We start from the raw sequence: 27,785 nt of genomic DNA, 5'->3' as shown, positions 1-27,785 counted from the left end.
AACAACAACAAAAACCCAAACAAAAAACGGCAAAACACCTTGGGAGGGCAGCAGGAGGCTCCGTGAGGGGCCGCGCGCCTCGGCCGCCGCTGATGGCGGGGCCGGGCCCTATCGGCGGGGCCGGCCTTCCGCCCACAACCTCGGGCCTCCGCCCGCCTTCCAGGGGGCTCGTCCCCAGCCGCAGCCCGGCCTGCCAGGGTGAGCCGGACCGGCTCGGCCTCCTCCTCCTCGATCCTTCCTCCCTCCGCCACAGGCGGCGGCCGGGCACCCCCTGCCCTGCCGTCGGACTACGGCTCCCAGCATGCCCCGCGCGGGCCCGCCGTCGGGCCTGGCCGGCTCCCGCAGCGGCGTCCGCCGGGAGCTGTAGTCCCGCCGCCGTTCCCCCACGGCTTTAGCGGCCCCGGGAGGCCGCTCCCCGGCCGGCCGCGCCGCGGAGCTCACCGGGCGGGTAAGCGGCGGTCCCACCGCCTAACGGCTGCCAGCGGCTCCTCCGCACTCTTTTACGGCGGCCGCGGCGATGGCGGGAGCGGGGAAGCGTTAACCGCCCGCCGGCTCTGTGAGGGGTGAGCGGCTGGCGCCGGTGCGGCGGGACGCGAGGTGGGATGAAACGCCTCAACGGCGGCGGCGAAAAGGCGGCCGCTGCCGGGCGCACCCGCGGGCGGCGGTCCGGGCCCGGGGCCGCGCTGCCGGCCGGGCTGTGGTAACGGCGGCGCGGCGGGCGAGCGGGGCCGGCGGGGCGAGCACAAAGGCCGCGGCGGTCGGTGTGAGGGGTCCGGACACCAGCCTCCCGCGGCGGCGGAGGCCGGGGCGGGAACGGGCGAGGGGAAAGGCCGTTCTCTGCCAACAGCTCCGGCTTGGCTTTAAATGCGTAAAACGTTCGGTCTTTGCTGCAGGATTGGAGGAAAAAAAAAAAAAAAAAGCTCTATTTCTTCACCTGCCCTTTGCAAAGTATTGTTTCTAACCGTCTTAATGTGTGTTTACAGCTAGAAAGGACTCGCTCCTTAAAAATGACTTCTAGGCGTTATTGTCTGTCCGGGACTTCTGTGTGGATTTTGCTGTCACTGCCGCTAGTTCAGTTTCTTTCCAGGTAGGAAGGAAGTGGAGGGGGTCTTCACTCTTTAATTAATTAATAAAGATAGTCACGTTTAGAATTCATTCATCCCTTTTGCCGCAGTTGCTTTGGCAGGTTAGGTTGCTTTTTCTGTTAATGAAAATAAACAAATTCTGTTGTTAGGGAGGTTTTTTTCCGTGCCTGTTAACAAACAGCCACCGCGCTGCAATCATCCCCCTCACAGGGGGCTCTGAGAGGACAGAACTTCCATTTTTCATTCACAGGTGTGTCCTGCCGCTCTGTGAAGTAACATTGTCCCAGTAATGTATGTGTTGGACAACTTCTTAAACGAGAGACAACTTCAGTATAAAACCATTAGCTTTAGATTTAATAACAGGGGTTGCATTGTGCCCGTTGGGCTTGAATCCGCGTTCCCTGTGACCTTCTCCTGATGCTGTTCCATTAATATCAGTGGAACTATTACTGATGCCTTCCTACATTGATGGGAAGAGCCTGCATTTTTCCAGTGGAATAAATGTGCCTGGTTTTTGTTAGCATTCTTCTTAGAAGTCCTTTTCACATCTTTAGCGTAATGCTGGGGAAGAAATGTTAACGGGAGGGAAGAAAAATGTGCTGCGATGACCATTGTCTTTTAAAGGAAAATGAGCTTCTTTCTTATTTCAGTAATTTTTTCTTCAGGCCCTTTCGGAACAGTAGAGTTTGTTTCATGCCTAATTTTAGCCAGAGGGAGCTTTTATAGGTATTGGCTTTTAAGGCAATGAGTGGTCCCTGCATAAATGACTGTTGATGATTGATCGTGTAAGGACAGGCTGGACCAAACGCACCTCCTGAAGAAGTTAATCTTACCAGCTTTGCCAGCTGGAGTCAGTGATAATGTCTATGTGAAGTCTTTCCTTTTTTCCCCTAATGGAAAAAGGGGGGGGGGGGAAAGGCAAGAAATTAAAACGTAATCTTAAATTTCCTTTCTCTTCCTTCCCCTACAAAAAAACAGCTTACACAAGGCTAATCAAAGTAGGGTTGTATCCATTTGTTATTTTCACTAGCAAAAAAATGACAGCCTTCCCCCATGTCTGTGAGCTTGCATTGCCTCTTGTATTGTCAGAAAGTTGTTGACAGACTTTTATGAAATAATACAATGGAGCGGCAGAAAAACATGCTAGGGATGGCTTGGGCAGTAGACTGGTGTTTTCCTTGCCCTACCTACAGATCCTTGAAACAGCCCATCTGTGCGAGTACCTTCAGGCCCTGAAGACATTGGCACCCTGACATCTTCACACTCTCTTCAGTTACACTGTCAGTGGTTAGGTTTTACTTACTTAAAATATGCTCCCAGTGGAGGGAGTAACATGGTTTAGTCTTTGTCCTGCTTTTGATCCCAATTCAATGGAGAATAACACATGGAAAGGTAAACACGGTTCTACATTCTCCTTTTAAAGTGAGGTGGATATATATAGTACCAGTGATGGTGTATGCTTCTGGTCCAAGTTTATTAATTAAATGAGATAGTTCACTTTCGTTCACATCGTCATCTGATGTTATCAGAACTTAGCTAAAAATACAGTGAAAGTTGCAGTGATGATCAACTTTTGATGTCCCACAAGAGTGCCTGTTAAAGCAGGAGCTCTTAACTTTTCAGCTATCTATGCAAGGGTTTGAGCTACCAAATATCATCAAGAAAACCTCCTGTATCAACTATTTTAAAGTGAGCCATTGACAGAACGCGTGCAGTGAAGGAAACTCTATTAATAGCAAACTTCCTGTTAGTAAATGGTGCAGGTGGACTACAAAGGGAGTTCTGTCACATTTTCTCAGACTTCTTAGAAACAGGGATAAAGGCAGTATATATTATTGTATTATTATCAGTTTAGCTTAAGTTAGAGTCTGTCTTGTCTTGCAGTTCAGAAAGAGTCAGTAAAAGAGCGCTCCCTCCCCCCCTTGGAAATTTTTTCAGCTGTTTTTACAAAACTATTCTGAACTGTAGTGATTTTCACCACCATTTTACCACTCATTCTTGAAATACGGGAGGACCACTGTAGACAACACGATCAAATCAGAAGAAAGCCTTTTTTGCACTGCAAGTGATAATTAGAAGGGATGCAAAGTAAACACTGATTTAATGACAGTATTCTATGCATCTTTTGATGTTACCCATCTAGCAAGTTAATTCTGTACAAAATTATGTCACTGTTACTACACATGTTTTCAGTACTACGTGCTTTCTGCCTTGTACACGTACAGCAAAACATCTTGCATTTTGTCTTTCAGTTCCTCCAATGCACGTAAATTTTGGCTTAGAAAATTCTTAATTAGAAATCTGAAACTAATGCTGTTTTAAACTAATGTTTAAAATCAAGATTTGTTTATTAGCTCTCAAGACCCCTGATGTGGGGAAGAAAAGTGCTTATCGTATTCCATTCAGCGGAAGAGAATAGCATCTACTCCATTTAGGGAAGTGCATTGTAGCTCTTCATTTCACTGCCAATTAGAATGCGAGTGCTCGTATGCCAGCACAGGTTATATGCTCTAGATCAGTTTGTTGTGCAATAGAGAGCTGTTGGAGAACATTATATTTTATTTAGCTTTGTATAGTAATTTTATTGGTGTATATTTGGAATTAAATGTTTTTATTACTTATTCATGGAACAAGTGATTGCTTCCCAGTCCCTGGAAGTGGAGAATTTTTCAAGTTTATTACTGTTTCTGGTCATGTTAGGCTTAAGTACCGAAGTGGGCTGGTGGTGATACTTCTCTGTGCCCATGGATATGTTTATACTCTTGTTTTTACAGTAGCAGAATTGAACATCTTACAAGACAGCGATGGCTTTTTCTCTAGAATTTGAATATGGAGGCCACAGGGACAGATGAAGTAGAAAAGATAAAATCAAAGTTTATGTCTGCATGGCACAACATGAAATACAGTAAGTGAAACAGTGTATGGTAAAATCCCGTCTCCATTGAAATGAATGGAATGTTTCTTGGTTGACATGAATGGGATCGTGATTGAGAAACTTAACTAATATTAATAATAAAAATGCAATATGGCCCTTGAAACCGTTTTTACTTGGATATAATAAACAGCCTGAGGAAACAAACTCATTTAGCTTTTTCTTTTTCAAATAAATTTGCAGAATTTCTTTTTTCAATTACTTATTTTGAAAACAGTAAATAAATTGTGTAAATGACACTAGATTTGCATAGACTTTTAAACAGGGATAATATTGAATCCACTGCACAAAGATATTTTATTTCTTATCTGTACTTTTCTGGAGATGTCTGGCAAGATGAAAAGATACTTTTCTTATACTTTCTTTCAGTACTTTCTTTTTGCATCTATTTTAGGTTGGGTGTTGAAAACAAAAACTTACTTCAGTAGAAACTCTCCAGTCTTTCTGCTGGGAAAGTGTTACCACTTCAAAACTGACGGTATGTACGTAGCACTTAACTCATTCCAATCTTACTCATCGGGAGCGCTGTGAATATATTTTTAATCTTCTAGAAAGACCATCATTAACCATTACGGAATTCAAAATGTAAATATGAAAAGCTCAGAAAGTACTTATTTAAATGTCCAGTGCCACCACTGATGCAACCCATCCTAACCTGCTTTATTCAGATGTTACACTGAAGTTCTTTCTGTAAATATTAGTGCTGTAATTTGCACTTTACTTCATTTACCCATCAAATTGAGATTTTCTTTCTAAAAAGTCACGAATGAAATAGTGTACAAAAAAAACCTTACAAAGAGTCAGTATACCAGCACCTTCGTTATCGTTTTCCAGTATGCAGTTTTCTAAAAATCCCTCTCTATTTGGCCATTTACATCAAGGTGAATTAAACAGTTGCTTACTTTCAAGTCAATGATTCCATTGCACAGTGATGTTGGCTGCATTGCTCTGGTTTTTTGTGTTTTTTTTTTTTTTTTTCCAGCTGGCATATTTCTGTTATTATTTCTATTTTCTACCAGAATAGTTTTCTACTTACCTTCTAATAACAGAAGTGCCATATCAAATTATAACTTAAATTGTGCTTTGCTTTACAGAGTCCGGTGAACTCTCTACAGATGGGTCCAATTTTGATAAAATCAACACGGAGATTTCAGGAAACGTCGAGGAGTTTCGTAAAGATTTTATTTCCAGAATATGGCTGACTTACAGAGAGGAATTTCCTCAGATAAAGGGGTCTGCATTAACAACAGACTGTGGCTGGGGTTGCACGCTGAGAACTGGTCAAATGCTGCTGGCTCAAGGTCTTATGCTTCACTTTCTTGGTAGAGGTAAGTTACGAGAGAAGATCTCTGTATTTGGCTGATAAGCTTGAGTGTTCTGTAGGGAGTGCGATGGGCTTTATGTAGCCAGAATCGAAAGGACGTGCTGGTTTTGGTTCTGGACTTCCTCTCATTATTACTGGAATTGTTACGTGGCATCAGGACAGTGATCCACCTGACCTGCTTTCCATTTCTGTGAAAGGGAATACTAAGGTGTGTCAAGGGAAGATACTGGAAACTCCACAGACGCTAACTGTGAAGTAAAATACCACCAAAATTTGTGGTCCCATACCTGGGTATTGTTAGTATTCGTGCAAATGGCCAGCTTTCTTGAATCTTGCTGATTTCTTCAACTCAAGGTATGGAAATGAGTTCTGCAGCCCATAGCTGTGGGCTATGGCAAAAGTGATGTTCTTTTATCAGTTTTAAAGTTGTACATTATTCAATTCTTCTAGTATTCATATATTGAGTTAATAGGAGGATTGTAATCTAACTTCAATACATCATTCTTTGTGTTGAAATTTGCACTATTTCATTTCCTCCCTTCCCCCTGAGTACTCACAGAGGAACTTCCCTTTTTTTCCTATCATTGTCTATCTCAAAATATTCCCTCAGTCACAGCTGGTTCAAAGAAGTGGCTTTAGGAGACTTGGAATACTTTCCACTTTCCAAGGCGAAGTGTGCACGTCCTCCCCATTCTTCCAGCTGAGCCATGTCCTGTGTAGGTGTATTTCTGGCTCTTCATTAACCACCTATTCTTTCCATCCTCTTCTCAATCCATAACCGACCACATTCCCCCTTTCAAACAATTGGTCCTGTCCTGTCACCACTGCTTGTTGGCAAAATGATCCAAGACATGGGCTGGAAGCCACCCAGGCACGTTAGAGGGAATACAGTGTATTGTTTACTCAGCCAGTTGTTGGATCACAGAAATACTTTAGTAGAAGATAGTTCTGAAAGCCTGTTTTGATAACGCTTTGTACTCACTGTGCAAATATGATGTAAGCTGTGAACACGGTCCCAAACCAGCTGCATCACAAAGTCGTCTTTCTTGGCAGTGTCACGACTGAACTGTCAGATTGGCTTACTCAATGTTCCTTTTGCTGTAGACACTTAAGTCATAAAACAGACATTATCCCTTTCAACTGACTGCAAATATCAAAACGTATGAAAATACTTCTGCTGAGAACACAAATCCCTTAAATATAACTTTTGTTATACATACATTTAAAGAAATAAAAAAAAATTGATCAGAAGACTACCTGTGAGTAGGAATGCATAATGGCTCATTCTCAAGTAACCCCAAACAAAAAAGCCCCAGGTTTGTATCTTTAAAATCCACGGTTACAAAGAATTCCTTGCACTGTCCCCCATGCATCCTAATCTGGAAAGTGATTTGGTGATTCCAGAGTGCTAGTGTTTCTGTGGCAATCCAAATGTGTAGAAAAATGGAATATGTATGGTCTTTCTGGACTACTTTTCTCATCACCCAGTCTTCTGACAGGTGGTGAATTATCTTTTGAAAAGCTTTTTATGAGGTCTGGGTAGCTTTTGAAACATATTTAAGTGTTTACATGAAGTTTTTCATCGCTGTTTACTCTTTTCCCAGAGATGTTTTCATTATAGTTTAATGATATTGTTTCTGTTACAAAGCAAAACTCGACTGCAGTTACTAGCTGGAATACTTAAACTTCCACTGCTATGTGGAATGTTCCAGATATTGCTGAATGATGTTGTAAATGAGTTTTTATTTTAAATATTAAGGTACTGGTAAGTTTAACTTTTAAATGTCTGTGCTTAAGACGCTGACTTAAATCTGAAGCTCACAATACAGGAGTAGCAAGGCCTGTGATGTTACGTTGAGCTTATGCATACATCTGCCTGGGTCTGCAGTGAAGAATTAACACGAGGTGTCACAGAGCGGTGTCACTTCTGTTAAGGGGCATTGATGCGGGGTGGTTGTCACCCTGCAATGAGGGGGTGACGCGGATGATGGCCATTACCGGCAATACTTGTGATGCTGCTGGAGCCCTAAGTTAGATTTTAGCATTAAAATGTAGTTGCCTCTGTGCTTCCTCTTTGTTTCTCAAAGACTTTTACATGGATACTTCAGTAAGAGTTACGAGAAGGGCTGCAGTTCTTGCTCCCTGTCAGAAAAGGTTCCTCTTGCTGCTGTAATGGCAGCTCTCTGAACCCCCGGCAGCTTTCCCAAATCTGTCTGGCTGAGCAAAAGCCCCTCATCTGCAGGGTTTGTTCCTCGCTGGCGCGTGGCCTGGCCTTCCCCTGGCCTGCTGGGATGTCCATCGCAGACCTGCAGGTTGTGTTCTGCTCTGACAGCGCGGCCGCCGTGCTGCGGAGGTCTCCTCATGTGCTCTGTGTCGCAAGTAGTTGTTTGAACTTGTGGGAGAGATTTTCAGTCAGCTGAGAAGGGAAGCGTTGCTGTTCCCGAGATCTGCTGAACCCCCGTGATGCTGTAAGAGGAACGCTGCGTGCAGGATGCGTTGTTAGAGAGTCCTTTTGCTAGAAATGCAGACTGTGGATACTGTGCTGAATAATATTTAAACAAGCTTGTCTTGTAATCTAGGTGAAGAATTCACAAAATTAGTGAAGAAAGAAATCTTGTCTATTTTTCTGCTGATCTGCTTTGATATTTTGCAGGAAGAAGTGTTTCTTTTTACATTAATAATTCCTCAGGTTTGTCTATTTCTTTTAATAATGTGACAAACCATAAGAATTAAAAACAGCTTTTGAAACTTATTTGGTTTGGATAAAACTTTTTAGATGGTACTCAGTAGCTAATTTTCATATTTTTAATGTGTAAGATAGTTCTAACCTGTGCCTTATATATCTTGTGTATCTTAACTGACCGGGATCAGAGAGTCTGACCTGCTATCTCAGATAGATAGCTTGAATTGCTGACAAATGTCCTGTTAGTAGTATTTTGTTCCACCTATCATTCAGCAGAAAATAAAAGCAAATCATATTCCACTTGAATTCTTCGTTTACATTTTAACACTGACATTTGCATCTTGGTATGTTAAGTGCACGTTACTGGTTTGGGGAACATGGGGGAGAAAGGGATGTGTTTTGCTGATTATACCAAAGGGTTAATATTAAGTCTTAATCTGCATCTTAAAATTTCTTGCTGCAGCCTGGGTCTGGCCAGATGCGTTGGACATTGACAATTCAGATTCTGAATCGTGGACAGCCCATACAGTGAAAAAGCTGACGGCATCATTCGAAGCATCGCTCACAGCAGAAAGAGAACCCAAGATCCTGTCAAATCACCATCAGGGAACAGTAAAGAGAAACTACGATGACAACGAAAAGAGGAATGAAGTTTATCATAGAAAAATAATTTCTTGGTTTGGTGACTCTCCGCTGACAGCTTTTGGCTTACATCAGCTAATAGAATATGGAAAGAAGTCTGGAAAAATTGCTGGAGATTGGTATGGGCCTGCAGTTGTTGCACACATTTTAAGGTAAAAATACCTTTATTCTTTGTTGTTACCGTGCCTTACACATTACAGGAGGAGCATTTCAAAGTGTCATGAGATTACTTCAGCTTAATTGCACATCTAACTGTTCATTATTGGCTTTGTAAAATGTCCGTATTAGTAGCAATTCCTGAGATTTTTCAGAGGCGGGAAGGGAGACAGCAGTAGGTGCAGGAGTAGAACTCTGAGCCTTTGTTCAACCTTATTTCAGGAAAAAAACGGCATTCCTGTTCTCCTGTACCTTGGGCAGTAGAAGTCCCAAGTATCTCTCCCAAACCTGGGGTTTTAAGTAGAGCTGCATTTAATGAAATGTTCTAAAAACTAACCACTCTTTCAACCTTGGAACATGCATAACATTATAGATTTTTTTTTTTTTTTTTATACTGTAACCTGGGGGCTGTAATGTACTGATAGTGTAATGAAATGTCAGAGCTAAAATTGATGTTTTCAGCATTTCTTTGGACACATCAAATTCTTGTGAAACTGTAAATGTATGGGACTATTAATATTATAATTATATCACAGTAAAAGTAAAGGGTCTGTGACATTCAGTGTGGTTAAAAAAAAAAAGTCGAAAGTCAAATTTCTCCATACTATGTGCCTTTACATGCTATTTCTTTGAATACTACCAATTTTTTTTTGTTTGGTTTGGTTTTTTTGTAGTCTTATATGCTTATGTTCTTAGTGGATTCCAGTTTACCTATAAACTGAATCTCTAATAAGTCATTTAAGCAGCAGAAGCCAAAGTTCATACATTCGTCTCTATATATGTGAATTGATGAATTGGATATTTATTATAAAAGTATATTAATCTTAAGTGAACCTGTACTGGAATAATCAGGTGTATGTGTGTTAGTATTACTTATGTGTTTTCTTCTCTTTTTTTTCTGATGATAGAAACTGTCAGAATTCTTTTTGCTTGCTTTAAATTGCAGTAGCCTATTTACGTAATGGGAGCGGGGGGGAATTTGGTCCAGAATTCCATTCAACACAAACCAACTAGTGATTTCCAGCACTGCAAAGGTTTCCTTTCCTAGATCTCCTTTCTCTAGTACAGCAGCACTAACAACGTATAGCTCTGTCTCATAACTTGAGAATGACTGTATTAAACCATTCCTCAAAATATATTGTGAAATAAAGGGATAGTGACCATTTAATGCAAGCGTGTATTGAAGTCAAAGGCTAATCTTCTATTTTGAACAGTTTAATTTCTTTACATATGTTGTCCTTGATTGATGATCATGCTTCAGACTATCGACATGTATTTTCTTTTTCGTTTTTAGGTCCATTACTCTTATTCTTTTGAGGATAGCCTAGTATTGCAATTATCTTTTGGGAAGTTTTGGTGAAACCTCACAGCTTTTTATGTGCAAACCTTTATTTCCATAGACATGAGGTGCTCACGTGTGGCTAGTTACATGAACTGAGGTCAACTAAAGAAATCTGTTGAGTTGAAAATAATATTTTTGTCAGCAAATTTAGCCTTTATTATCCCAATATAAATGACAGAAAATTGTTATAAACAGAAAAAAATTAGATAGTGAATACAAATTTCATTGTAAGTTAATGTGTTTCTTTGGGCTTTTTTTTTTGTGGTTTTCATTGTTCTTCTAAATAGACAGACATTGTCATCTTTGTTTGGGAAAAACATGTTGCCATATACGCTGGATCTTGGTATCCAGTGCTTAAAAACAAACAACCCCCCCCCCCATCTGTATTTATCAGGAATGGAAGATGTCTTGAATTAAAACAAACAAACCAAACCAAACAAAAGCAAAAAAACCCAAATCCAACAACAAACAATTAAAACCAACCTGTTTCTAAAAATTAAATAATATATGTTTATTTACTGTTAATTTCTTTAAAATCAGAGATGAGTTAAATAGTTTTGTGTTTGTACTTAGAAAAGCTGTTGAAGAAGCAAGAGACCCTGAGCTACAAGGAGTAACGGTCTATGTTGCTCAGGATTGTACAGGTAAATGTTGTGATTATGCAGATTTTTGCAAATATTTTAGATGCTTTTTATGCCTTTCAGTAAGTACTTAACAATAGAGCTCTAAAGGAAAAAATAAACTCAAAAATGGATCCTCAACATTGAGATTATGTAGACAAAGGGATTGTTGATATATGCAGATGTTTGTTCTCTTTGACAATCAGACATCACAACGTGAAAACTGCACAATGCTTGTTTGGGATCTTATGGTAGAAGACAGTGTAATTCCAAATTCAGCAAGGTTACTTTTTCTTACAGTCTGCCTGTTGTAGCTCTTTATTTTGGATTTAAATCACTTACTGATCTGTTTTGTACTCGCTTCAATGTTGTCTTAGCAATAAGCTAATAAGTACTTCCCTATCTTATTAAAAATAACGCCCCAAAACTAACCAAGCAACTGAAAAATATTTCGGTTCAGTTAGATTTGTTAGTTAGGTTTTATTTGTCTTTTGCATCACAGGATGCTTTTACCCATTTTTCTAGAGGGGAAAAACCCACTGCGCCGGTGTTTTAGAATAGTAAGAAGCCATTTTCGCTTGGAGTTCAAAGATGGGAGGAGGATAGCGCACCCGAGTCAGTGGTAACCTTTCCTCTGCTCCAACCTGGCATTTTAAATAATCGATAACAGGCAGAGGAGCTTAGAGCTCTGGATGCTCGTGAGCAGAAAATGATGACAAGAGAAACTAAACGTGTGGTGAAACTTTACGCTAATGACTTACAGTCTTTCAAATCTAAGCACAAGGTATTACTTCAGTAGCCATGTTTAGCTGCCAGAAATTTTAGTTATGTCATAACCGATCTCGGGATAGGACACCCCGAGACCGACACCCCTGGGTAATCAATCAAACTGGTTTCAAAGAGATACTGTTTAATCATACGCTACAAACCAGTTTCACTCGACTTACTATGACAGTGGAAATTTTTAAAATTCTATGAATTTTTTGCTTCTTTGTTCTGGTGATGGTTTTTCGCATCTCTCAGTTTGGAGAGAATAAGCAATAATACTGCATTAAGGTTTTACACTTTTCACATTCACATTTTCAATGACTGTGTTGTGTTAACTTTAGACAGCAAACTTTGAGTATTTATTAAAATCAATTATTGTCTTTTTTTCCTTTAACATGTAGATGTTTCTGTTAGTTGTAGGCTTTCAAGTTTTAAATGACTCCTTTTAGAAGAAGTTTATATCAAGTGAATAAATATTTATTGGCTTTCTCCTAACCTGTCCCTTCTGCATTTTCCTGACAATGAGTCTTAGCAGCGACACGTTACCGTTCCACAGAATATTGCTGAAATAAGGAAGCATAACACTGTTTTTCATCAGTCACTCAAGTTATATTTCAGCAGGACGGTAATATTTTGAAGGATTGTAGTTTTAGTCTGTCACACTAGGTGTTGACGTGTTGTAGGTGTGTCTTTGTAAAAGCTAGGTGTTGTATTTTAAATATGAACATTTCCGTGTGTCTCCTTTCAGTCTACAGTTCAGATGTTATTGACAGACAATGTTCTTTTATGGATTCTGGAAAAGCAGACACAAAAGCTGTAATTATATTAGTTCCTGTGAGACTCGGTGGAGAGAGAACAAACATGGACTACTTAGAGTTTGTAAAGGTATGAAATGAGAGTTCAATCATTTTTTAAATAGTAGGACTAGGTGATATGAAAAGCGACTTCATGATGGTAATCTTCTACCTATTAAATGTGTGGTGGTGATTTTACAGTTGAAGGTTGTAAAGTTTGACTTTACAGATTTTAAATTTCCCCATTACAAGATCAGACATAATTGCAGAGCACATGATGTCCCTTGGTAAAGCAGCGATAACTGTCCTACTCCTAAAGTAGCTACCTGAAAAGACATTAATGCAGTGGCTCCGATTACAAATGGTAATTTAGTTACATATGCTATTAGACTTGTGCTATATTAAGTATCAGTCAGCATTTCAAAACATAAATATACTAAATTCCTCACTCTGTTTCTGATTTTCTTAAATGTCAAATGGTTTAAGGTTGTTGCGTGTCTGTTTTTCCCATTTTCTTTTGTCTTTTTAGTCCCCTTAAGAGAGGGGTTAGAATTTTTTCATATCTTTAGTCACTACTTCAGATGTTTTTTACGTATCCGATGTTAGGATGAACGTTTCAAAGGACAGTGATGCAGGAGTAGCAAGCAGTTACCACACATAAAAATGAACTGGAAAAAAGTAAAACTCAAGGAGAAAGCAGAGGGGAGGAAAGCCTGTGCTGCCCCCTTTTTTTCAGCAGAGGTTCTGCCTATAGTGCTAGCCCCTGAAGACGTACCGTACTCCTGTCTCTTGAGCACAAGAATACTGCTCTCTAAGAGACTGTTCTCTTAGCCCTGCTGCTTTATCATTTTCCGTGCTGCTGTTTGTCTGTCTTCAAATTCTTGTTTTAATTTTTAAAATACCACAATGTAGTAGTAGCATGAACAAAATCTATTACTGTTTTTTTTTTTCTTTTTTTCTTGTGACTCTCTCTTCTGTGTAACATTTCAGGAAAACATTAGTTTTTTAATGGCATGGGGAGACAGAGTGATGAAGCCTTTTATTTCAGTGATGAACTATTAAATTGTTTTTCTTTCCTGATTCTTTTCCTTATATTTTCAGAGAGCTGGCTTTGGAAAAGTTTAGTTCTTACAGTTAAGATAAGCCTGTGGTCTCAGACACGATCTAGGGCAACCTTACTTTACTTTCAATGTTAACTGCAAAAAAGCCTTTGAATCAGCCAGGTCCAGGAGAACACGCAGTGCCTCGGTTTGTAAGCTAACAAACAGTTGCTTCTGCAACTTTCATAAGGCTTTTTGAGTGAAATAAAAGTGACTCCAGTTCTTTAATACTGGCTTTTATTATTGACGGATATCTATGGCTGGTTTTACCCTGCAGAGGCTTTCTCAGTTTGGCTCTCAAACCCTCTCTTTTGCCAGAGTAAAATATGTTTGCGTGGCACTGGCTTTCACAGCAGAGTCACGTTATCTAAGCTTGCCTTGTCCAACGGGCTTTACCGGGGTGATTTCTGCTCCTCATTTACCAAGCCTGGTACTGCCTTTTGCAGTCCGGTATAATGGAGACTGTGATAAGAGGGCTTTCAATTGCATATATTAGTCACTCCAGTCTCTAGCTTGACTCTTCACAAGAAGTGACTAAATTTCTCGGGATCTGAATTTAAGTTAAAAATGCAGATTTTAGAATGTAGTACAAGAGGTGATTTTTACAAAGGATTTTATATTTATGGAGGAAAATTGATGAATTTTTTATAATTCACTTTTACAAGAAAACTCCCATAAATTAAACAGTTATTCATTACTCTGAGTAGCTTTTCTTCCTTTCTGTTTCACTGGCAGAGGACATGTCCTCTTAGCTGTTTCAGCCTTTGCCTCTGATCTACCTAAATGTCCTGTAATGCTCAGCCATTGAGGAGCCTTTTCTAAAATAGCCTTCTCATTCATATTTTAAATCAGCAGCCCTTTCTCTTAACCTGTAGAAACCAGACTGAATTTGACTTTGTTAGCATCTCAGGTGAGGAGTACAACAGTTTTTGTTATGTTACATTACTGTATCATCGTCTAAGCGGAGAAAATTTTATCTTGAGAAGCTTTGGTCTTATTATTTGGTCTTACGTGAAATACCAATCATTTTGTTGAGAGACAATGATATATAATGGTTACGCTTTTAATGGCTGATCTCTTAGAGGAGAGGATATAGGTAAGACTGCCAGCTGATGGAGATCTCACTTTCGCTCAACTGCTGGTCTTCTGGATTGCTGTCCCAGTTTGGGCCAGCGTCCAAGTTTTTGGACCCAACTCTTGTCTAGTGCCACAAGAAAAGCACTGTGATTTATGGACGTTGAAAGGCTGTTCAGTTTTCAGAATATTTAATGGTCTTGGGCTTCAGTTGCATTAGAACAGTTGGGCTCAGCTTTCTGAAGTGCTCAGTGTTGGCAAAATTCAGCTCCCACTGGAGTCGGTGGGTTAACTAATGGAGGACTGTGTTAAGCCAAGACTGAATACTCACAAAAAACCTAATGAGCTCTGTTAAGAAACAGAACCTCACAAAAGCAAGAAGAGTAAAAATATGTTGAAGGGAGAGGGAGGAAAGTTCTCCGTGCCTTCTTCCATTCCCTTGCTAGGTACTTCTTTTAATAGAGAAACAATCAACGGTGATTTCTTTGGCGTCCATAGTCTGTGGCTGCATCCAGAGCTTGTTGGTGATAGAGAATCCCAGTCTGTTTAAGCTACTGCAGTGTTCTTACCTTGGCAAAATTGCATGTGTTACAGGTAAATCCTGTTCCCCAGCACTGGAAGGTATATCCATAAAATCAACGTTTTATGATGTAGTGAAAAGTCTGCTGGGTTTGTGTGATAGCACAGACACATGGGTAACAGAACCCAACTCTTTTCAACCTAAATGAACAGAAAGACCCTGGGAGCACTGGTGTGACTGTAGCCCATGGCGTATACCCCAACTCTTTCTCTCCTTGGTGGCTCCTAGCCTTGCAGTGACTGGAGGAGTATATTTCCTTTACACCTCCAGACTGAAAAGATTCCTGTATTTCACCCCACATCCCCCTTCAAATCCCATTAGGTGTATTTGCAATGTCTCTTTCTCAAAGTTGCTACGTACCGATGGCTCTGATTCCTCTACCCTCACAGTCAACATCCACGAAGCACTAAGGTTTATAGGGCTTGTCTCTGTGTGTGTGTATGTGTGTGTCTCTCCTCTAGTATTTTGGGCTGCTGTTTTCAGAGTTGTATCTTGTAATCACTCTTGCTTCAACTGGCATTCCTCCCTATGATGTAAAAGTTCATACTCTAGACAGACTTCTACATTTGAATGCAAAAAGAAGAGAGCCACCAGGGGCAGAGAATGTAAATGTATATGAACTCTGTAAATCTATATACTTTGATATCTTTTGACTAAGGAACCTGTGCTCAACTCGTATGATGCTACATTTTCTCTTCTCCCCAGAAATGATACTGCCAATTCTCTCAATGTCTGGGCATCTCATGAAAAGGGAGGACTTTCTCTGGAATATCTGGTGGTACATTTTCACTTCGGTCAGCTGTAAGCTTCTAAAAATTGAGTCAAGCCCCAGAAAATCATGAAGTCAGTCTTTTAAAAAAAAAAAAAAAAAAAAAAAAAAAAAAAAAAGGAACAAAGTTATTTGCCTAAAAAGAGTAGAGAAAGAGCAGAGATTTTAATTCAGTTTAATACTTCTTCTGTTTAACTGTCCTAATTATTTCATCTTCTGCTTATAGGGAATCTTAAGCCTTGAATATTGTGTTGGTATTATTGGTGGCAAACCCAAGCAGTCGTATTACTTTGCTGGATTTCAAGGTTAGTGTTGTAATACGTTATGTCTCTTCAATATTTTTCTTTAAGAGTTAGGAAGTTAATATCGAAGCAGTGGGAAATAGCATGATTAAAATAGCAAAATGAGTACCTTATTAATTCATCATATCTACCAAAGTCCAGTCATTTGTCATTTACCCCGTAGAGTAATTGGATTCTGTAAAATGTACATTTAATTTCCGTTGTTGCATAAACAAGGCATAATTTATCTGTTTCACCAAACTTCAGGAGCGTTTGCTATTACTGTCTGGCAGTTCTTATTTACGTATTTACTTTTTACTAGTTTAAGTGGTGTTAGTTGATGCTTAAATGACAAGCAATACATTCTTCCTGTCAGGATGAAGTAGCACAATACATTTTTCATATGCAAACTCCAGAATATAATTGTGTGTTTGTAAAAGTAATTTTATCACCAAAAATTAAATGACAGTCTCATCACTTTATAAAAATTCTGCTTATACAAGCATATTTGATTATGCAAAAGTTAATCTGTCCTGCAAAAACCTATGCTTCAGTCAATGAATATCAGCCTGGCAAGCAGTTACTTGCTGGCTTTTTTTTTTTCAGCTGTTCTGCATAGAAATTGGATTGTAAGCAGTGTAATAATAAGGTGTTTTTTGAATTACTTGTCTTCTGTTTTGTCCTTGTAGATGACAGTTTGATTTACATGGATCCTCATTACTGCCAATCTTTTGTAGATGTCAGCATAAAGGATTTCCCTCTTGAGGTAGTATGGATATAGACCTGGCACTGTTTGCTTCCCATATGAATCAAACACTAATTATTTAGAGATGTTCTAGCTAGCTGCATCTTTATGGGTTTACAGTTACATGTTATTTATCAAAGTTCTGCCCTTCTTTATAGGCCTATAATCAACAAAAATGACCAGAGGTTAAAAACTCAATATGGGGATTTAATTTTTACTTCATTAATCTCTGTCTCTTTCTTTTTAATGATCAGAAAACCTCAGAAACAGATGATCGCTTCATTTAAGTACTTTTCCATCAAAGAAAATAGACAATATTTGGAGTACTTAAAGCTGAATTATTTGAATTTGTGTTTGTTAGTTTGTCTTTTTGGTCATTTTATTTTATTTTAAAGTTGCACTCAGCATCATGGAGAGAATTACTGTAGTATTCAATAGTAGGAGCCTGTTGTCAGGTTGGAACCAGCGTTCCTGTAGGTTTACCTGCTGCTTCTTTATCCAAGAATTCATAATATTTTTATGCTGGAATAGGTGGTTGTCATTTGAAATGTAACTTTTGCTCCTAACAACTGTGGAGGTAATTTTTTTTTTTTATCTTCGTACAAGTGGAAGCTTTTGAGGCGTATCAGTGAAGTTTGTGGTTGACTAGGTGAATTTCACTCAAGTGTTCTGAACTGTTTCTTTTAATGAGTTTTATTATTATTTTTTATCAAGCTACTGTTATGGAATAGTAGTTTTCAAGAAAGTGACAGGTCTGAAAGTGTAGGTGCTGCATTTGTTCTTTCTTTCCCCTGACCCCTTTCTAGGCCACGACTTTCTGGGTGCATCTAGATGTAGTGAATGCGTCTTTTCAGGCTACTCCTGGGTCTTAAAAATCATGCTTGTTTTTATTTACAATAGTGTTTTCCCTTTTCCTTAACCTCTTACCAAATAACTTGCATTGAAAATAGATAGAGCTAAAGGAGGTTATTAAAGAACTCAATTTACAAGTACCATGGGAAAACATTATCAGTTACAGAAGTAAGTGTTCAATAGTACTCACAGTAGAAGTACTCGGTGCCATCCATACAAACTCTCCTTCACGATCTTGTGTCCAACTTCCACATGAAGGTCCAGCCTCCTTGGAGCAACTCTTCAGTCAGTGTGGAAACGCTCTCTGGGTGCATCCTCTGCTTGGGACAGCATCAGCTGCTCCACAACAGAGTTGGTTGTTAGTAGTGATTCCACAGACCACTGTGTTCTGTGAAGTTAAGTACTCCTAGGCATGGAAACACAGCTTCAGAAATACATACTGCTGTTAAATAAGAGGAATATGTAGTTATATCTCCACCACCCCGGAAATACTAGAGACTTAATGTAGAATTCTTAAAGTTCTGCAGTAAAGTCCTGTGAACAGTGGGAGAGAGTTGTATGCAACTCTCAAACTCACACCTGAGGAACTGAGTAGGTGATCTTAGATTGACTGTTTACACTTAGAATGTAAGTCAAATGGTGTGTAATGAAGTTACGTATCTTCACGGCTTCTGTTTGGTAGAGCAGCCAAGAGTTAACTTAAACTGAGAACAGTGGAGTGAACGGCAATGGTCCTGTCTGTTGTTACCATGAAAAGAAAGATCCGTTAACACACGTAGAAGTTGATCACGATACCTTAATCAAAATACCATCCTATAGTATTCAGGAAAACTGCTTATCTATATCAAAGGGCTTATACTGTTATACAGTGCTAATGGTAAATTCTGGGGCTGATTTAAAGCAAACAGAACATAGTTTTCAGTATTTATGCTTAACAAGATGCTTTAATTAGCATGACATATAATACAGAAGTATGAGATTCTCTAGGAAATTAGAGGATTCTGAATTTAAAAAAAGAACATAGCAGCAAAATGTATCAAAAAACATCCTAGACAGAAACTTCCATTATTTTTAGAGATGCCTTTAGATTTACCCTCTTATTTGAAAGAAGAGTTGGTGAGTCCCGGCTCTGCCTATTTGTATTGTGGCAGCAGCCAGAGATTATAACCAAGCTCCTTGCCCCTTTATGCTAATAACCGTAGTAAAATACAAGGCCTTCTCTGAAGATTTTACAGTTTAATTGGGTAAGTCAGACAAAAGATAGGAAGAGCACAAAGAAGCAGAGCTGAAGCGACTTCCTTAAGGTCACACCGTAGCTCAGTGGCCAAGCTACAAAAAATACACGTCTTTTTGGTTTCTGTTCCCATGACTAATCCTCCAGATTGTGCTGCAGGCTGGCATTAATATGAATTTCCAAATAATAATAAGGTTTTAAAATGTATTTTGAAGGTATGTGAGCTGCCAGCTTGGCTTGATCGCATCCTAATGCTTTTCTGCAGACAGAAAATATATCGCAATTTAATGCTTAGTGCATTTAATAGCATTATATCTTTGTCCAGAAATGTCAAAAGTAAACAGAAATTGCTTTCTTAGTGTGGATAGTTGCTTGTTAGATTTATCTGTAGGGAGTATTTTCAAAATTGACAAATTGTCCAGAATAAGTTGGAAATCAATCCACTCTGTATTGGCTTCCAGAATCCATTTGTTTGGAGGAGTGGGGGAAAAAAAATGCCTACCCACTTCTCTTTGTTGTGCAGTGATTTGTGTAGCATTAAGACTTCTGCCCTGAACAGCACAGCACAACCGGATCGCAGTTTGCTGAAATGTGGTGTGGAAGGCAGGCTTCGATTTATGCATTTGATGACCCAGGAATTAATATTCAAAATACAACTTCTGCATATAAAATTTGAACAGAATTAGGAGAAAAAACAGTGACTAAAATCAATCGTGTAGAAATACAACTTTTCGTCTTTGCTTATATTTTTTAGCAGAGCTTTAATAGAAATACTTCTCTTAGGTTTGTAATCACAAGTAAAGAATGATATACTTCAATATGTAAAACTATAACGCTGACAGCTACTCTCAGATCAGGTAACTAGCGCTGTCGTCTTCTGTACATCAACTTTTCTGACTGGCAAAAAAAGAAAGATTAAAAAAAAAAAGATAAAAGGGGTTTCTAGTATAGAGACTGCCTGATGTTAGCTGTCAGGGGCTGCTGTTGCTGTAGTCAAATTAGATTGTAGCAGTTGCGAGTTCCTCTGTGAAGGATAAACACACTGGTGTTGGTAAGAAATCTGCTGCGTTGCTGTGTCCTGTAGTTAGTGTTGTGTTGGCGAGGTGTCCTGGGCCCATGCTCGCCAGCACTGTGAGCCCTGCACAGCCTACGCGTCAGTGTGAAAGGAAATAGTGCAGAATATTCACTGGAGAATACTGATAACTGGGGGAAGTTCGTGAAAACCAAAATCTGCATTTCAGTAGAGCGGTGCCTGCGTTGCAGCGTGGTGCAGGCGTGGTGTGGTAGCACTCGTTACGGAGCAGCGTAGCAGGATTGTAGTGATTTAATAGAGGTGGGATGAGGGAGTAGTTCTGCGTGTTAGAAGCAGAATAAAGGGGATTCCCTTTGTAGACAGTCAGTGGTGATGAAATAATTTAAGTTATTAGAAAATGAGGTTCATCAAAACTCCAGTTCCTGTAATAAATAAACAGATAATCCGGGTGGGTAGCATATACTTACCTTTTCTCTCATAGGCTGCGAATGAGGAGTGTGGGGAAAGGCTTTTTGTATTTGTTTGTTTTTTCTTGCAGCACGGCTGCTGATAGTTCACAGCACTGTCAGAGCATCATCTGTCATGAAAAGAGATTTCACGTTAGGAAAAAAACATTTATAAAGCAGGGCTTGTTGTTTGGGTTTTCCCTACTTGTGGATTATTGTAATATGGTTTTGCTTTTGTGGGTTTTGTGGGATTTTTAACCCGTTTCATTTACTAAAGGAAAATGCATGAGGTTGGTTTATTCCATTATGTCTCTTTTATAGAGGCTGGGGGAGGGAAAGGGGCAATGGGCGGAGGTAGTAAAGCAGTAATTGTAAGATAGTGCAAAAGCTGTTACAAATTCAATTTGCAGAAGAGCATTCACCTCCTCTGCCTTGGGAATATTCATAAAGTGCTGCTCGGAGCGGCAGACCTGTGACAGGTCTCAGACTAGCAGGGTGTTGTGTGCAAGTTTGGTGAATGCAGCGTTGAACAGCAGGTTTCGTACATGTGGGGAAGAGTGGAATTACTGGAATGTTTGGGGGGGGTTGGAACAAATACCTTCAGAATTGTGTGCTGGGTTTTAATTCAAGTGATGCAGGGGACTGATTGTATGTTAAAGCTGTAGGTGGGGAAAAAAGTAAATGCGTTGGTCTGTGCCATTCTCAGCCTTAACCATGTGTTTCGTGTTTTTTAATCTTGACACTTGCAGTCATTCCACTGTCCTTCTCCCAAAAAGATGTCGTTCAAAAAAATGGATCCGAGCTGCACAATTGGATTTTATTGTAGAACTGTGCAGGACTTTGAGAAGGCTTCTGAAGAAATAACGAAGGTAGGTGTCGAAGGTACCACATCGATTCCTCAGCCAGAACGGCCTGTGTGCACTGCCTATGGATAAGGGGAGAGAATCGGCTTCGCCCTTCTAAACAGACATCATTCTTGTCTTCGTATTTATTGCTGCTTTTATAATCGTGAGAAATCGAGATTGGTTTTTCATTTCATCCGATTTTACCTATAGGTAAAAGCTGGGGAGAACGTGGGCGGCCGAGCGGGCGCAGGCGGGCCCACGAGGTGGCACTCGTGAAATGGGAATATTTCTGCAGGCAGCGCTGGCGAGCGGGGACTGTCCCCTGCTGGGGGGGGACGCTGGAAAGGCAGGCAGGGCCTCGGGAGGGAGGGCTTTAAATGGAAGTATTTGATCAAGCCAAAATAGTATATTATTTCTTGTTAGCGTAAGTGCTTTTCCTGATGGCATTTAAGTGTAAGGCTGTGTGTTTACGATTTGGTAACAACGTTTTGAAGTCTCCAGAGCAGGTATCACGCAGCAAATCTGTCTGATCACCTCCTTGCGCTTGAAAAACACTGGTATAGGTTCATTTAGGTCCAAATGTAATTGCCATTTTTTTCCTTGCTTATTACAGCATGCGAGTGTATGAAGTACAGCTTTATTAATACATTCTGTTACCTGTGGTAGCGAATAACTGTGTTCTGTGATTTTAAAAAATAGGCTATGAAAGGATGGAGCAGTAGCAAAAGATGGTCACAATATTAATATTCTAACCACAGTAGTTATCACAACAGCACAAAGAATTAATGTTTGCACAGCATTTTGAATGTCCTGTTATTATAGCAAAAAAAATAATGTTAAACTTAATACTGTGTATAATCTTTTATAGATATTGATTGATGCTGAAGTTTTCTTTGATGTTTACAGAGAGGTGGAAAATAGATTTAAAGAAGTTCCTAAGCAATGGATATGTGGAAAGTTTAAATAGTGAAGTTTATATTCTAAAAATCTAATTATAAAATTGGTTGCATTGGAAGGTCTCTTCCTCTTTTTTCCCCTCTTTCTTTTCTTTCAAGTTTGGGATTAAGTACATTTCTTTTTCTGAATATATATTGTGAAAATTCTCATGGCTGATCTAAGTCTTGGAGCTATTATCCTGGTATTTTAGACAGAAGTTCTTTATTATTAATGATATTATTTTATAGAAACAGATTTCGGGCACAGTAAGTTTGAAAATAGAGGAAAGTTTGGATATAAATACAACGTGAGAAACGTTCTATGATCTTTCAGTCCTTCCTTCACATCCTTTGTTTTTTCCTGCTCTTCCCTTATTTTTCCCTTCATTCGCACTTTGAGTGCAACGACTCTCGAACTATAAAGTGCAGTATATACTGTGCCCCATGTAGGCTAGACTAAAAAATTCAGGTTCTAGCTGCTCGTGTGGGCAATAAGAGGTGGGAGAAAAGATTTAGCTTTTATTACTTGGGGATAAACCTTATGAGCCATATATTCAGTGACAGAGAAATCAGGGCATTGAAATCACGGGCCCACATGGAGCCACTGGTGAAACTCCCTCCAAATCCCATTCAGATTACTCTTTGGTTTGTACTTGCTCATTAGGCACCTATTGTTAAGTAGCTTATTATTACCTGGAATTAAATAGCTGATAGATTAAGGAGACCCGGAAACGCATCCAGACTTGGGAAGGATGGATGTACCGACTCGCTGCAGTCTTAATTCTGTCTTCACTTCAGCACTAATTCCGAGCAGGCACAGCAGTTCCCCTCTGGCTTCTCAACACCACGTGGCAGATGCGGAGGTCAGCAAGAAGCACTGGCCTTGCTCAGTGCCGGGGATCGCTCTGCCTTTTCCTGGCCGCTCTGCTGCTACTTTACATTCTTATTTAACGGGTACCAGGCTTGCCTTTCTGCTAATGCAGTGACTTGTTTCCCTGTCGAAACCCACGACAGCAAATGAACAATCCGTTTGGGCTACAGCTGCATTTGCCTGTTTGTAGCCCGGGTTCTCAGCAGGAATTAAAAGTTCTCTGAGGAACTGGACTGACTGAGTGTTGAACTTGGATGCAGTTCAGCACAAAGAATTAATTGTTGCAGTGACAACAGCGGCAGTCTGAGTCTAACACTGAAATACTAAAAAATGTTGCTGTTTATCAATAAGCTTCCCTGTAGAAATCATCACAGCGGTATCCAAAGGACTTGCAAGTTCTTTAGAGTTTCAAATTACCTGTGATCACCGAGTGAGACGTAGCTTGATAATCACTGCAGTCATCTTAACCGGGTTCCACGCGACTCTCGTGTAGGCGTTTGCCTGTGCCCAGCGTATGTTCTGTATTGAGTATTTCGTCACCTCCTTCGTACAGAGAGCGCTGTGCGGGGGGCCTTGGAGAAGGAAGTTTCAGGGAGGGTCGAACACAGACAACGGCAGTGGAACCGCAGGCGTGTTTCTGTCCCAGTTTGGAGGGGCCACCTCTAAAGGTGCGATGGTTGTTCAGTTGCCGTGCCTTCCCGGGGGTGAGGTTTCTGTTGCAAACTTGCGACGAGGAGCTGGCCGCAGCCCACCCGTCCACAGCCCAGCAGACAGCCTTCCTGTGGCCATCAGTTCCTGTTCCTACCTTCCGTGTTCGGCCAGAAACAAAGCATTTGTACATCTTACAAACTTTCTAAAGCTCATTTGTTACTCTTCTCTTGCTTTTGCTTATTACTCTGTGTGTGTCTCCTGTATCTCCTTCCTCTTTTACCCAGGTTTCACGTTACAATAGCCAAATGCAATTAAAATAGACTAGAATAAAGTAGAAAATTTCAGTAAAAATGAAGAATTTTACCGTGAGTGTGATTTTAATTATTTTTTTTAAACACCCCCCCTGCCCCTGCCCCACTTTTTTTCTTACTGTTTAAAAAATATAGTTTTTTTCACTGGTTTAGATTAATTGTTCTCATGAAATTATGTTTAGTGATTTTAGTTCCGCACAGCGTATACTTCTAAACTAATGTAGTTCTGCATGTCACTGCAGCACTCCGCTGATTTTTCAAAGCAGGTAAGAAATTTAAAAAAAAAAAAAAAAACTTAAAAAAAAAATCTGTGAACAATTAAGTGTCCAAAACAGGCTGAAAGGCTGCAATGTCTTTCAGTATTGCTGATCTGTTTTAGTATTTAGCATTCCCCACCACCTGCTTTGTACATGCTCAGTTTTCTTATTTATAAATGTGGGGGTTTGGCACCCCAGCCCCCACAGCCCGTTGCTGCCATCAGGCAGGTCTTAGCCACGTGCTCTCGATTGGGTTATTTACATAGGTGGATGTGTTTAAACTTTCAGTAAAAATATTGATTATTGTACCTGCTGATTCTACAGTAAAAATGCCTCTCTGAGATGCTTAGTTGCCGCCGAATTCATACCTGTGCTTGAGGAGGACGTTATTAACTATTTTGTAGAGTTTTTTATCTTCCTACGTGAGCTCCAGCTGCACTGAGGCAAACAGCAGGGAGAGGGGATCTCTACGGAACAAGGTGCAGGGTTAGGCATGAAATTAGCAGCGACCTGAAGAAGAAATGGAAGTAAATGTTTGTTTAACGGGAGGAGGGGATGTTTAGATGGTGCAATGCTTTTGTTTTAATATGATAGTAAAACTAAAGAACGCATTTTTTACTTTTTAGTCATCATCAGATAAATATCACTACTTACTGTATCTCTTCATTTCCAATTAACATTTTATCTGGTATGTGTTTTATGTTGTAGATGCTGAAATCTTCATCTAAGGAGAAATATCCCTTGTTTACTTTTGTAAAGGGTCATTCCAGAGACTATGACTTTGCTTCCAGTCCACTCCATGAAGAAAACAACCTTTTTTCTGAGGATGAAAAGAAAAGATTAAAAAGAATTAGTACAGAGGAGTTTGTCTTGCTTTAAGGACATTTTACACCGGATTATTGGCAGCTGTCCAGGAGAACACTGGCCTTTTAAAAAATAAAACATATAAAATGTACGTGTCCTCCTCCCCCCAAAAGGCAAGCTTGTGCTGAAATTGGTCTATTTTCATAAAGAGGATAATGTTTTATATGTTAATAGTCTTTAAAATGTCATTTGTAAATGTACTTACTAATTATTTTTGTTCACAACGAGATGATTGAGTTTGTTGTGCTCACGAAGGCGGAAGGCGTTGGTTAGAGCCAGGGACGCTGGATTGTGCCTACAGGATGTCGTCCTGCTCTTGCCCTCTTGAAAAGCTTGGCCGGGCCCTGAAGCTGAGCTTGTCCCCTCATGGCCTGGCGCTCCAGGAGGAATCCTGAGCAGAGGCTGCCAGATGCGGGGGGGGGGGTGTGTCATGGACGTTTTATGTCCTGTCCGTAGGTTTTGAGACCGCGTTCTTCCTGTTTGTAAGCAAAATCTGAGCTCTGTATTCATGAGGTGTGGGTAGGACTCGCGTCTGTCTTGCAGCGTAAGCCCAAGTAGTCGCTAATGCTGTAATCGTGACCCTCATCCTGAGCAGCACAGGGCAAGAAAGGGAAGTTTGATCTATCAGTAGTAATTGTCAGTTGCAATACTGATATAATTATATAGGCTGAATTGTGAGTTAAGATACTATTTAGCAGTATGATTTTATAATGGTTTCTCATTAAGCTTGCTTTGGAGCCTTAATATGAGGAGTGAAGATAAAGTATTACCTTTCCCCACAATTTTTAAAGGTTATACTATTAATATTAACTGCAGCCAATCAAAGCAGCTAAAGACAATTATTAGAAGAGAGCGGTGTTTGTTTCCTGTTTCAGCTACTATAACGGTGAGGCTTCTCTCCTCCTAGTGCAGCTTTTGAATCAAAGCAAACGGGGGAGTGGATGTTAAAAATTCGGGGCTGTTTATTTTTTATTTTATTTTTTTTTTGGGTACATGTTATTGCTGTACAAATGATTACTTGACGGTGCGTGTTCTCAGATTGCAAAGAAATGTACATATATAGTTTCATGTTTTAACAAAGTAAATGCGATATTTAAAATATGTATTAACGCTGCTTGGAAAATAAAAAAGGTGTGAAAACGTGAAATGTGTGCGCCTTTTATATTAATATTAGATTCTCTAAGAGTGAATATAATCCTGCATCTAAACCAATATTGTAAGGTGTGAATACTCTGTTTATTTGCAATAAAGGCAAATTTTATTGTTGTGTTGTAAACCAAATGTTAACCTATTCTAAGTGCCGTTCAGGCACAGAAGGCACAAATGTTGCCGATCCAAATAACGCGCATCACGTGTATTCGTTGAAGCACCTTCTTCCCTTTTATGAGAACGAAGCGACTAAGGGGTAGATTTCAGGCAGAACCGGATCAAGCGTGTGTATGTGTCAGGGCTGGAGCCTGCATTCGCGTGTGTTAATTGAGTTAATATTCCAAAAAGCCAAAATGAGATTGTGTTCACTTGTTTTCAGGGAAAAAACCAACCAACCACACATCATTTGTCTAAATTAGTAACCTCTGCGCTGTTGAATCCTACTAATAATTGGCATAATATTACTTTTAGATGCTGCATGTATGTGAGGATGTTTGGCTTGATCTTGCTTAATATTTTTCATTAATAGCCCAGAAGAGGGAGTAAACAACATATTTATGGAATTTAGACGTCAAAATGAGGAGAATTGTGAATGTCAGTGAGAGCAAGAAAATAGAAGATTCCTGTTTAGTGAAGCACGGGTTAATGGAGCCTTAGGAAAAATAAAGCCAAGACGTTGAGTGGTTCCTTTGGGTGACAGTGGACAGGAAATTACACATGAAGTTGCACTTTGCCTTCAAGTTTTAAAAAAAAGAAAAAAGCAATCCTCTGGTGCATTGTTAAAAGCTGCTGTCACAGAGCAGGGGGATAAAACTGGTACAATCTGGTTTCGCCGATGCTCTCCTTTCCGTGAGGAAGGCATGGACTAATTCAAGTGCACAGAAGAAGACGGGAAGTGATCAGGAGCCTGCGGGGATGGATTTACGGAAGGTGAATTTGTCGCTGGGTGGGTTTGTCACTTCTCTAGCTGAGGAGGGAGGGAAGCGCTACGGTTTCCATGAGTGTGCCCTGGCAAAGGGGGAGAGGAGTTGGAGGGAAGGGGAAAAGGACAGACATCTTTGGGAAAGGGGAAGGTGCTCGAGGAGGAGCGTCCCGCAGGGGAATCCAAGGCGGGGTGATGTTCCCACCCAGAAGTGGTCCAAGTCGTACCCTGTCAGGCTGGTAAAAGGCAGACCTGCCCAAAGGCCACCAAATGCCCGGTAAAGAACAACCTGCGTTCAGCGGATCAGTCGAATCAATAACGTCTTTTCCATTTACAGCCTCTGTTGTTGTAGTAATAATAAAACATAATAAGCCTTGGAGGCTTTAATGCACAGGAGTCTGCGATTTGTAACGAAGTTGAAAGTGGTGCTGAGTTACGTGAAACTAACAAAAATATAGAGCTGTGCAGTGGAATTTTTCCCTGATGATGTAGGGGGTTTATAGTTTTTAATGAAAGTTAC

The 27,785-nt window shown here is 40.1% G+C and overlaps 2 protein-coding genes across 19 annotated transcripts in view; one reads left to right on the top strand and one right to left on the bottom strand.

The window, feature by feature from the left end:
• Window positions 1-142, bottom strand: part of DOCK7 (dedicator of cytokinesis 7) — a 117,323-nt gene extending 117,181 nt beyond the window's left edge. For all 14 annotated transcript variants that reach the window (XM_063342737.1, XM_063342738.1, XM_063342741.1 and 11 more), the window contains exon 1: window positions 39-142. The gene's annotated coding sequence lies outside the window, so the exon portion shown is untranslated. The remainder of the gene's footprint in view (window positions 1-38) is intronic.
• ATG4C (autophagy related 4C cysteine peptidase) lies at window positions 63-26,341 on the top strand. 5 transcript variants are annotated; one of them, XM_063342764.1, is made up of 12 exons: window positions 63-198; window positions 984-1,087; window positions 3,860-3,990; window positions 4,412-4,495; window positions 5,112-5,345; window positions 8,488-8,818; window positions 10,738-10,808; window positions 12,301-12,437; window positions 16,096-16,174; window positions 16,840-16,916; window positions 21,210-21,329; window positions 25,039-26,341. In XM_063342764.1, the coding sequence occupies exons 3-12, from the start codon at window positions 3,915-3,917 to the stop codon at window positions 25,207-25,209; spliced, it is 1,380 nt and encodes a 459-aa protein (XP_063198834.1). In that variant the 5' UTR covers window positions 63-198; window positions 984-1,087; window positions 3,860-3,914; the 3' UTR covers window positions 25,210-26,341. The 5 variants fall into 5 exon arrangements, with proteins under 5 accessions (XP_063198834.1, XP_063198833.1, XP_063198832.1 ...); XM_063342763.1 differs by lacking the exon at window positions 63-198 and adding an exon at window positions 236-448; XM_063342762.1 differs by lacking the exon at window positions 63-198 and adding an exon at window positions 236-563.
• The last annotated feature ends 1,444 nt before the right edge of the window (window positions 26,342-27,785 follow it).

The sequence above is a fragment of the Chroicocephalus ridibundus genome, chromosome 8 (genome assembly GCF_963924245.1).
Source record: "Chroicocephalus ridibundus chromosome 8, bChrRid1.1, whole genome shotgun sequence".
In the NCBI taxonomy this organism is placed as follows: Eukaryota; Metazoa; Chordata; class Aves; order Charadriiformes; family Laridae; genus Chroicocephalus; species Chroicocephalus ridibundus.
Note: the sequence above shows the minus strand (reverse complement) of the source record. Positions and strands in the feature narration are given on the sequence as shown.